The 11,056-nt window shown below is 39.2% G+C and overlaps 1 protein-coding gene across 1 annotated transcript; it reads right to left on the bottom strand.

The window, feature by feature from the left end:
* Nucleotides 1-1,155: 1,155 nt before the first annotated feature.
* On the bottom strand, nt 1,156-8,259 carry LOC127802281 (7-deoxyloganetin glucosyltransferase-like). Its single transcript, XM_052337997.1, has 5 exons — nt 8,225-8,259; nt 7,717-8,162; nt 3,467-3,784; nt 2,550-3,195; nt 1,156-1,288 (listed from the first exon to the last, which is right to left on the bottom strand). The coding sequence occupies exons 1-5, from the start codon at nt 8,257-8,259 to the stop codon at nt 1,156-1,158; spliced, it is 1,578 nt and encodes a 525-aa protein (XP_052193957.1).
* Nucleotides 8,260-11,056: the final 2,797 nt, after the last annotated feature.

The following is an 11,056-nucleotide window of genomic DNA, read 5'->3' as shown; positions in this document are numbered from 1 at the left end:
ACCTAGGCACTTCTCCCATCGTCTAATACAAACCATGTCAAAATAAATTTACACCCAAATTATATTACACCTTATTGAGTATTAATCTTTTGCTTCGTGTTGGCTCCGCGTCACAATTCTCTATATAATTATAAAATAATATAATTAGGTGCATAGTTAATTTTAATTATTGCTACTACATTACAATATAATATAGCTAAACACATGATTAATTTTAATTAACACTATTAAATAAATTTAAAATATTTTTATACCTCGTGTATACACATGGGTAGAGTTTCAGCACGTCCAAATTTACAGCGTTTCACAGTGGAAAACGTCGCTATTTATAGGCGTAACAGGCTCAGAGCTGTAAAGTTTGGGTTTAAGGGAGCCTTTAGAAGCTGCCACATGGCAGCAAAAGGGAGAGGGATAGTGTCTAGTGAGGGACACGGCTGCGCCAAGTGGTGCGGCTGGCGCACATGGGTGCCACTTGGTGCCTCAAAACAACACCGTTTTGGGGAGCCTTGACTAATTAAAAATTAGCATTTTTCTCCCAGTGCGCATGCACAATCGTGGGTCGATTCCACGACCTCTTCCTTCAGACACCCGCACGTAACCACCTGCACTAGCCATCGCCCTCAACCAATATACTTCCCTAATTAATTTCAAGGTGATCCTGGGCCATTTTCGAAAATCGCACCAGAGCCCCCAATCTTCTAGAATTCACACACACACCCCTATACCTTATTTTTCTCATTTCACTTACGTCCTAAAATTTCCAAAAATATTCACAAATGAAATAATTAATTACCCATAACCACAATTCCTTAATAAGTCACAAGTAATTCATCTTGACCTCACAATTAACTGATAATCAAGGATGTTACAGTTCTCTACTGAACCCTCCCTCTCTCTCTCTCTCTATACATAGACATTTGTCTACATAGTGGCTTGCATATATAAGGTTTTCATTTATCCTTCTTCATTATTGAATGAACAATAAATTACATTAGAAACTATTGTCCGAGCGAACTAAATGGAATATTAAAAAAGAGCCTTGCGTAAAAAAATAGAAAAGAAATTGAAGAAAAGAAGTTGATCACTTTCTAGAACTTAGGCAACACCATGAAAAGAGGAAATTCAATTTTTGAAACTAATTAAAAATGCAGAAGGTTAAGAGACTTGACAATATATTGCACTCAGAAGAAGAAGACTATCAGTTCGCAATGGGTTGCTCTCATAAACATCATTGCAGTGCTTCAGAGCTTGTACATCTGATTTGCAACCCCCAAATGCACATCTTCTTCTGCATCATCAACAACATAATCTCATCTCATCAGCGTAAGGCACATCACATACAAAAACCAAAACTGACAAAAACTAAAAAAACAAAAGAAGAAAATTATACAATGCCCACGAAAACTGCAATCCCATTCATAAGGAAACAATCGGTCATTGGGTATTATTTCATTTTTTTTTAAAATTCAAATACTAAACCTCCTCCGGCCGACAACAAAAAAAAGAGAATAATATAATCAAACAATTGATATGACCCAACAATAAGCTTGAATAAAAAAATAAAACAAATATGATTGAAAACAAAGTAAATGACGATCAATCATTAATAAAGAAAAAGTAACCTTGAGAATAATCAGGAGCTAACTCTGACTTATTAAAATTCTTAACGAACGACTTGAGTTGGGAGGCAGAAAAAGACTCAGAATTCAGCAGCCCATAATACTTGTGCTGTTGTTGTTGTTGTTGTTTCTGTTATGAGTGATCGTAACTGCATCCACTGCCCTCGGCCCAATAGGCCAGGATCTTCGCTAACACTATTCAACACCCTCTCTATTCTACATACCAAATGTGTTCACTAATTCAAAACCCTCTTGCAAGGCCGTCTGTAACCAACATTATTTGCTGTCGCCCCTTCACTACCCCTAGCAGCGTTTGTCATCCATCGCCCTCTACCGTGAGCACCATCCGTCGTGCCCCTCACTTTGCCTCTCGCATTACCTCTCCCGGTCCCCTTCTCCACCGATCATAGACGGCCATTGCCCGCCTATAGCCTCTCGGACCGCCATCACCCCCATGCCAGCTGCTTGCAGCATTTCACCCCCACCCACCATCATCTCTCCAACCCTCTTAATACCGTCGCACCCGCCGACCCCCCACCTGTTATTGTCCCTCTCACCCCTCCTCACCGCCGTCACACCCGTCGGCCCCCCTCACTGTCGACCCTCCATTCCTCTCTATTATCGTCGCACCTGTCAATAGCTTGGGTGGGTGGGTCTATGAGAGAGAAAGAAAGAGAAAAGGAGAGAGAGAGAGGTGAATGGGCTAGAACGTCATTCATCTCAACCAATCTCAACCATTGAAATGTCTCTCTCATATATTTTACATATTTTTAAATTTTTTTCATATATATATATATTATTTTTCAATCCAACTTTTGAAGTCATAAAGAAGAAGAGAGTCCTATGGCTCCATTCTACATTTATAATAAATCAACTTTGTCAATTTATATACATGTATATATGTAGATATAATAAATAAACTTTGCCAACAATAACGTAATTTGTTTAGGGATGAAAGGAGAGATCTTGCATTCTACTAAAAAGCGTCTCCAAGTTACATCCGACGAGCCGCCGGGCGCGACGGCGGCCTCCGCCTTCTTCTTCCACTCCGCGGTCTTCCCCTTCATCTCCTTTCCCTTCTCCCCGTCCATCAACTCCCTCACCACCCTCTCCACCTCCTCTCTCCTCACGTCGCTCGCTATCTCCATCCCCACCCCCCATTCCTCGCAGCTGTACCGGCAATTGGTCGGCTGCTCGGCAAAGAATGGCCAGCAGATCATCGGCACGCCGGCGCCCAGGCTCTCCAGCGTCGAGTTCCAGCCGCTGTGGGTCAGGAACCCGGCCACGGCCCGGTGGCTCAACACCTCCTCCTGCGGGCACCAGCTTGCCAGCTTCCCCTTCCCTCTCGTCTCCTCCAAGAACTCCGGCGGCAGGACGGCCGAGTTTCTTGTGACGAGATCCGGCCGTATGATCCAAAGGAAGTCATTTTTGCTGTTGGCCAGCCCCCACGCCATCTCAACGAGTTGTTGGCTCGTCATCACGGCGATGCTTCCGAAGTTCACGTACACAACAGAGTTGGGCTCCTTCGAATCCAGCCACTCCATGCACCCCCTGTCTTCTTTCCATAGATTTAATCCTGTTTGAAAGAGAAAACATTGAAATGCATGCATTCTGTTATCTTATCTTATATGTGTATAAAAGGGAGAAGACCGGCGGCTTCAAGGGAATACGACAGGGTCGCCGGAGTTAGTTTTTCAACGTGAGATCTAGGTGATTGAACGACGAATCTTACTCATTCACGCCTCTTAGCTCAATCTACCATGTCTAAGGGCTCATTTTGGATTGAGGTGTCCGTCAATACACGATGGATATCATATAAAAGATGAACAAAGAGGTGAATAACTTACCGATGGATTTGAGTTGGTGGTCGTCTTTTATGTGGGTATTGAGCATGAAGTGGAGAGGGCCAATGGTGAAAACAGGGGCCGGAAACATGGCGGAGAGAGCGTCAATGGCGTCTCTTTCAAGAGAATCGAACGTGTTGATGATGATGGCAGAGGCTTTGGAGGATCGCTCCGTTTCAGTGACGAGGAATTTGATCATGACGTCGTCTGGATCTGTGGTTCTGATGAAGCTCGGAATGTCCTTCAATCTGGCGTTCTTCATCATCCCTGGCATCCAGTCGATTTTGGTCTCTAAATACCCGTTTGTGAGGCAACTCCAATCTGTTCAATTGAGTTTGTTTAATCGATTCATTATTAGAAAATTAAGCAAAATGCAATGATTAGTGAGATGCATGTGAAACAGTTACTGATGGCACAACGCTGCACAGAAGAAGACAAATTGAATGGCTGCTTCTGTATCAACTGTAACAGTACAGTACAGTATGAAAAAATTATACATAATATGTTTAATACACTTAATAATATATTATATATTATTTTATATTTTTAATTATAATATATATACTATATTTTTAAATTTTAGGTAAATATATAATTTTATTTTTAAAGTTTAAAACTCAATTTTTTTTTTCTTTCCTTCTTTTATATTTTTTTTTATTCTCTCTAGCGCCTTCATCTTTTCCATTGGCGTCGACCATTGCTGGCCGAAGATTCACATGATCAAAACTTACCATTAGAAATGTTAAGTCAAAGAGGTTAACATACACAAAAATGAGCCGGATTTAACGATTGAATTTTTATAGATCTGATTTTTAAGTTTTGCCAAAATTCAAAAATGTAGTTAGTCACCACCGGCCATGGGGTTTCTGGCCATCGAAGGCCTTTTTCAGGTGGCCGGTAAGGGGATAAGGGTCATCGGCATGACCGATGACGCGTCGTCGACAGTTGAAAGTTCCATGGCCTTGAATGTTGCCTTCCGTCGTTACCGGTCGTTGATTTTCTCTTCTGATGCGTCATCTTCAACTGTGACCTTTTGAGCATTTCTGCCATGTTCAACTGACCATGGTCTTATGCGTCACCATGGCCATCGATCTTTATTACTTTGCCATGGCCATTGTTTGGATACTGCTTGGCTACTGGCATCATCAAGCCGTCATCGTCGGCTTCATGTGGTTGCTGGCAATGGAGGATGAAGGAGAAAAGAGGAGTCGGTGGCGGCGGGCGAGGTCGATGACAACTTGGCAAGGAAGGGAAGAGAAGAGAAATGAGAGAAGGGAAGAAAAAGAGAGGATAGCTGTAAGCACCCCCGCCCGGATATCCCCAACCACCCGGACTATCCGAACGGGAGCGCCTATGGAAGGAGAAAGAATGAAACACAAGACAAAAACTACCCTGGCATGCATTCACAAAAATAAGAACAGCGAAAGCGAAGCTAAACACATGCATGCACTACAGGTACCCTGCCAGCACAGGGATCACATGATAAATAAATGAACACAGACTCCTGTGCTAATATACACGAGACTCGAGGAAAGACCTGACACAGTACAAAATAATAGAGTAAATCCTACTCAACCATCAGTGTTGACAGGGATTGATGGGACTGCTTGTACACCATACCAACTCGGTCGCTAAGAGATGACTCCCTTGCCATGGCCCACGTTGCCACTACATGGAATGATGGAAAGCAAGATGAGTCGAGAGACTCAACAAGCATAAGAAAAGAAAGGCTGAAGGCTGTATAAATCCAATAAACTCTTCCCAGAATAAACCCCCAGGTACACACAAACCATGAGACGTTACAACAAAATAGCATAGTATAATAAAAGCACATACCAATCATTAGGGCCCACACAAGACATACAGCACCCAAGTCCCATACCAACCTGTCGCTGCTCTAAAAGGCAACATGAATCTCCAACAAACCTGCGCACGCCCCATCCCGGGTCGGTACTCCCGTCACCCGTCCATGTCGGTACTCCCGACACCCGAGCCATAGGCTTCATTGGAACGGTACTCCCATCCGAGAACTAATAACTACCAGTAGCCATGCAATGCACATAGAAATGCAATGGCATAGTGAGCATCAACGTGATACACTGGCTCCCATACATCCAGATATCAGGCCATGCTCCGCCTACATAGTAAACCACACGTGATGCATATGCCTATGCCGGATGCAACCTGACCAAGCTAGAATGTCAGTGTCCAAGCATACTCAATAAATGAATATTCCAACATGCAACCCGTACCCATGTGCATATCAAATCATGAACAGTAATATAATAAATCTAAACGTGCAGTGAATCACATATTAGTAGAGCTAGTCAGCCCGGCACCGGTCAACGGCCAGTGACTAGGAGTGTCCACCCGACAGTCCACTTCAGGGCCGTACAATAGTCTACCTCAACGTCACCAACAATTGACCCCTGCCCTATTGCTCAATAGCTCTAACCGAACCATAAATAAATTCAAGAAAAATAGTGAATAAACCCGCACGTCTAGGAACCTAGTCCTCAAGCTGGTTCAGCATCATTCCCAAAAGGAGTGGGGGCGGTACAAACCCTCGTAGACTCACAACGAATAAAATCCTAGAAGCCTCGGATTTAAGTTAAATTAAAATCAATGAATAATAATTCAACAAATAAGGCTATGCGCCGAATTAGAGTAAGGGAGGGGATAAAATACAGAAAATCACGGGGTCTCTCACGGGAATTAAAGAACAGGAGAAGAGGGTTAAGAGTTTGCCTTTACACGGCCGTTTCTTCTCTTTCTTGCACTCCCGTTGCGAAGTAAAACGTTTAATAGCTTTTAATAAATCCATGGCTCGCATTAATTAAATCTAACCGTGGAATATAAATAATTTAACCGTCTAAAATCCTACGTAGGTGCATCACAAATAAAATTTCAATAAATTTCATATTTATTTTAAATTAAATCACACCAATAAAATTATTAATTTATATAATTAATACGCGAAACCGAAACGTATTGAGGGAAGACGAGGGGTTCACCAAATGGAAAGAGATCACAAGGGTAGAGGAGAGCTTGCCTGAATTTAGCTATTTACAGCATTTTCACGCTTGAACACCACCAAATTAATACACGCCGTAAAATAGAATAACTCCCAAAATTAATAAAATTGGACTCAAAATAAAATTCTAACCGTACAGAATGATTAATACATATTTATTTACTTACCTGGCTAATTAAATTGTGATTAAACAGAGTTTAATCTTCAATTTCCTCCCAAAATTAGCCCCCTGTGCTGCTTCTTCTTCTCTGATTTTTTCTTCACTCGATGCTGCTTCAAAAATGGCCGATTTCACCCTCAAATTGTAGCTTAAAAGGAGAGAGAAGTGGGCGGCTCAGCGCTTGCCGCGTGGCAGCTGCTGGCTGCCCACCGCCTTGCCCAAAACGTCATTTTGGGCAAGGAATGGCTGAAAAATTCCAACCAAAATTCCTCTCTCGTGCGCGCGCTCCCGCGGGCTCGAACCTGCGTCCATTCCTAGCGCGTATGCGACCACCCGCGCCAGCTACATCTTCAACATAAATACGCCTCTAATTAATTTTAGACCCATCCCAGCTCAATTTCGCAAATCACATTTGAACCCCCCACAGTTTCCTTTAATTACACACACACTCCCAAACTCCAATTCCTTCTTATTTCACTAGCACCCCATAATTTCCAGAAAATCCACTAGATTAATTTATTTTCTTATTTCCATAAATACTTCTAAATTACTAATAATTACTATTAACACCAATTAAATTAATTAAACCTAAATTTCCTATTTCCTCAAAATTACATAATTAATCATTTTTTCTTAAATCTCCAAATACCCAAATAAATTAATATTTTCTTTTAACCCACTAATATTCAAGAATCACCACAACCATAATAATTAATAATTAATATTTCTCTTAAACCCAAAAATATTTAACAATTATTAATTGCTTTGACCAAATTAATAATTATTTATTTAATTCTCAAATTTTGGGATATTACAATAGGTTTTGTGTGGGAGATAGGGTTTGGGGGGTTGTTTTAGCATTTTGGTGTTTTGAACTAGTTTTGGCTGAAAACATTCAATATAATAATTATTTTTAATTTTTTATTTTTAAAAATAAAAAAATAAATGTGTTTTTAATATTTTAAAAAATTAAAAACTCAAAACCAATTAAAAAGAGCTAAAGGGCGTTAAGGTTTTAGGAAAATGATGATATGTATATGAGACGTGATTATGGTTTACCTTTGAGAGGAACGAGGGCTCTCTGGTGGAGGGCTTTGTACTGGGTAAAGCCGAGGAAGCCGCAGGCGCTGGGGGTCCAGAAGAGCACTTCAGGGATGCCGAATTCTCTGGCGGCATCGAGAGTGAAGCTCATGCCGCCGTCGGAGACGATGCAGGAGACGGGGGGGACGTCGGAAAAGGCGGCCAGGTCGGAGAGCAAGCAGCGGAAAGGGTGGAGGCTGTGGACGGGAATGGAGGCGCAGAGGGAGGGGATGTCCTGGGTGGCGTCGGTGTCGGAGAGGGGCAGGCCGTCGGGGATGGCTGCGAAGCGGAAGTCCGGCAGGCCGTCGAGGGTGCGGGGGCCGCGGGAGCGGAGGAGGCGGCGATGGTTGAACTGGGTGTTGACGAAGGTGATGTGGAAGCCTCTGGAATGCAGAAGCTTGGCCAGCTTCAACATTGGATTGAAGCTTTTACAAAAAAAAATAAAATGATAAAATTACCCTTATGATATGACCGAAAACACGCACACACACTATCTCTCTGCTCTGTCTCACTCTTGCCCATGTCGCCCTCGTTGCTTGTCAACCGACGTTGCCTATTGCACATCGATTGGTTTGGATGGCCGTTGGTTGCTAGAGATTATAGTGGTGAGGCAAGGTGGCAAGGCGCAAAGGTGAGGCAATGAGAGGTGTTGAGGAGGGGAGGCTCAGAGACGAGGCAAGACGGTGAGGTTGCAACAGCGAGGCGATGGTGAGGCAGGCGAGGAGAAAGGGGAGAAAGAGTGAGAAGATGGTGAACAAATCGCAATATATCGTGCTTGTAAAGGAGTTATGTGAATCCATTTTGTATAAATAGTGCGGTCCATATATATATATCTATGTAATTTTAAAAATATAAAATATCTAATAAAAGTATTATATAAATAATTAAGATAATCTTTATCTTTATATATATAAAAGTAGGATAGTTTGACAAAAAAGTCTTTCCCCCCCAAAACTTGCATTAATTATTAAAATTATTAATTATTGTAAAATTAATAATGAATTTTCCAATACATGAGTTTTCAATGCTAATTATGAATTTTTCAATGCATTATTTTGTGTATATTAAATACTTAGTTAATATACACATAATAAAATAAAATACTTTGCAAAAGAATTTTCCCCCCCAAAACTTGCATTAATAATAATTAAATTATCTTTATCTTCATATTATTATTATTGTTGTTGTTATTATTATTATTATAAAAGTATGATAGTCTGCAAAAAAAAAATTTTCCCAAAACTTGTATTAATAATAATTAAATTATTATTACTAAAAGTAGTAGTAATTAATAATTATTATAAAATTAATAATAAAATTTCCAATACATTTTCAATGCTAATAATGGGTTTTCTAATGCATTATTATATGTATATTAAATATTTAGTTAGTAAATAGTTTGTCGTGGACATAATTAAATAAATGAATATACATATACACGTAAGTAATTTTTAATCTGCAATAATGAATACACCAAGAAATTACACAAGATGTACTCAAAAGATCACATTTATATTAATTTTTTATAGTCTTTCCAGCTTACTTGCTGAAAAATTATTAAAAGTCATTTATAATGTGTATATTATTTATCCATCCATTTAAATATCTAGTTAGTTAACTTTTAAGTATGTATTTTTCAATACATTATTATGTGTGTAATACCCCAAGAGCTCAGAGAAGTTAGTATATATCGAGGATAGTGTAAGGCAGAAAACAACACCAGCTGGATACCTTTTGGGCTGAATGTTGGCAAAGAACTCCCAAGTTAAGCGTGCTTAACCTGGGGTAATCCAGGGATGGGTGACCCCCTGAGAAGTTCGCGTAGGCCCATCAGGGTAAGTTGTTCCGGTCCTTCCTATCGCTCGATTGAGACGTTACAAATGGTATCAGAGCCGACCCTCGAGCCTCTGAGCGCGGTGGTGGGGCAAACCTCAGCGATGATGCTGAGTCCCCGAGGGAGGTGCGTGTAGGCACCTTAGGCGAATCCCACATCGGCCATACATCGGGGGGAGATCTGGGACCGGTTGTAAGGTCGCATGACGAGGACGTCATGTGCTCAGGGGGGGAGAATGTAATACCCCAAGAGCTCAGAGAAGTTAGTATATATCGAGGATAGTGTAAGGAAGAAAACAACATCAGTTGGATACCTTTTGAGCTGAATGTTGGCAAAGAACTCCCAAGTTAAGCGTGCTTAACCTGGGGTAATCCAGGGATGGGTGACCCTCCTGGGAAGTTCACGTAGGCCCATAAGGGTAAGTTGTTCCGGTTCTTCCTATCGCTCGAGCGGGATGTTACAATGTGTATATAAATATTTAGTTATTAAATAATTTGCTAAGCCTTTTTTTCCTCCAGTAGTCTACCAAAGTATTTTTTACCTCTATAACTTGCATTAAATTAAAGATAGTAATAATCTTTATATTATATATATAAAAGTAGGATAGTTTGGCAAAGAGTTTTTTCCCTCAAAACTTGCATTAATTACTAAAAGTATTAATTACTGTAAAATTAATAATAAATTTTCCAATACATGAGTTTTTTAATGGTAATTATGAATTTTTTAATGCATTATTTTGTGTATATTAAATACTTAGTTAATATACACATAATAAAGTAAGATAGTTTGCAAAAGAAATTTTTTCCCAAAAACTTGCATTAATAATAATTAAATTATCTTTATCTTTATATTATTATTATTATTATAAAAGTATGATAGTGTGCCAAAAAAAAAAAATCCCCCAAAACTTGCATTAATAATAATTAAATTATTATTGCTAAAAGTGGTAGTAATTAATAATTATTATAAAATTAATAATAAAATTTTCAATACATGAGTTTTTCAATGCTAATAATGGGTTTTTCAATGAATTATTATGTGTATATTAAATACTTAGGTAGTAAATAATTTGTTGTGGACATAATTAAATAGATAAATATACATATGCACGTAGGTAATTTTTGATCTGCAATAATGGATACACACCAAGAAATTACACAAAATGTAGCCCGGAGATTACATTTATATTGATTTTCCATAGTCTTTCCGGCTTACTTGCTGAAAAATTATTAAAAGCCATTTATAATATGTATATTATTTATCCATCCATTTAAATATTTAGTTAGTTAACTTTTAAGTATGTATTTTTCAACGCATTATTATGTGTATATAAATATTTAGTTATTAAATAGTTTGCGAAACCTTTTTTTTCTCTAGTAGTCTACCAAAATATTTTTTACCTCTAAAACTTGTATTAAATTAAAGATAGTAATAATTAATAATTAAAGTAAAAAATTAAGCATAGGTTTCCAATAGTCTTTATAA

This window comes from Diospyros lotus, chromosome 5 (genome assembly GCF_014633365.1).
Source record: "Diospyros lotus cultivar Yz01 chromosome 5, ASM1463336v1, whole genome shotgun sequence".
NCBI lineage: Eukaryota > Viridiplantae > Streptophyta > Magnoliopsida > Ericales > Ebenaceae > Diospyros > Diospyros lotus.
The sequence above is the reverse complement of the archived record's forward strand: the minus strand, read 5'-3'. Positions and strand labels throughout refer to the sequence as shown.

Bases quoted from the DNA above. Each gene is read 5' to 3' on its own strand.
- LOC127802281 (XM_052337997.1), bottom strand. From the start codon at position 8,259: ATGGGCAAGAGTGAGACAGAGCAGAGAGATAGTGT. The intron at 3,785-7,716 runs GTAAACCATAAT...TCAATTGAACAG, and splicing joins AGCCCTCGTTCCTCTCAAAG to ATTGGAGTTGCCTCACAAAC. The intron at 3,196-3,466 runs GTAAGTTATTCA...TCTTTCAAACAG, and splicing joins CCACCAACTCAAATCCATCG to GATTAAATCTATGGAAAGAA.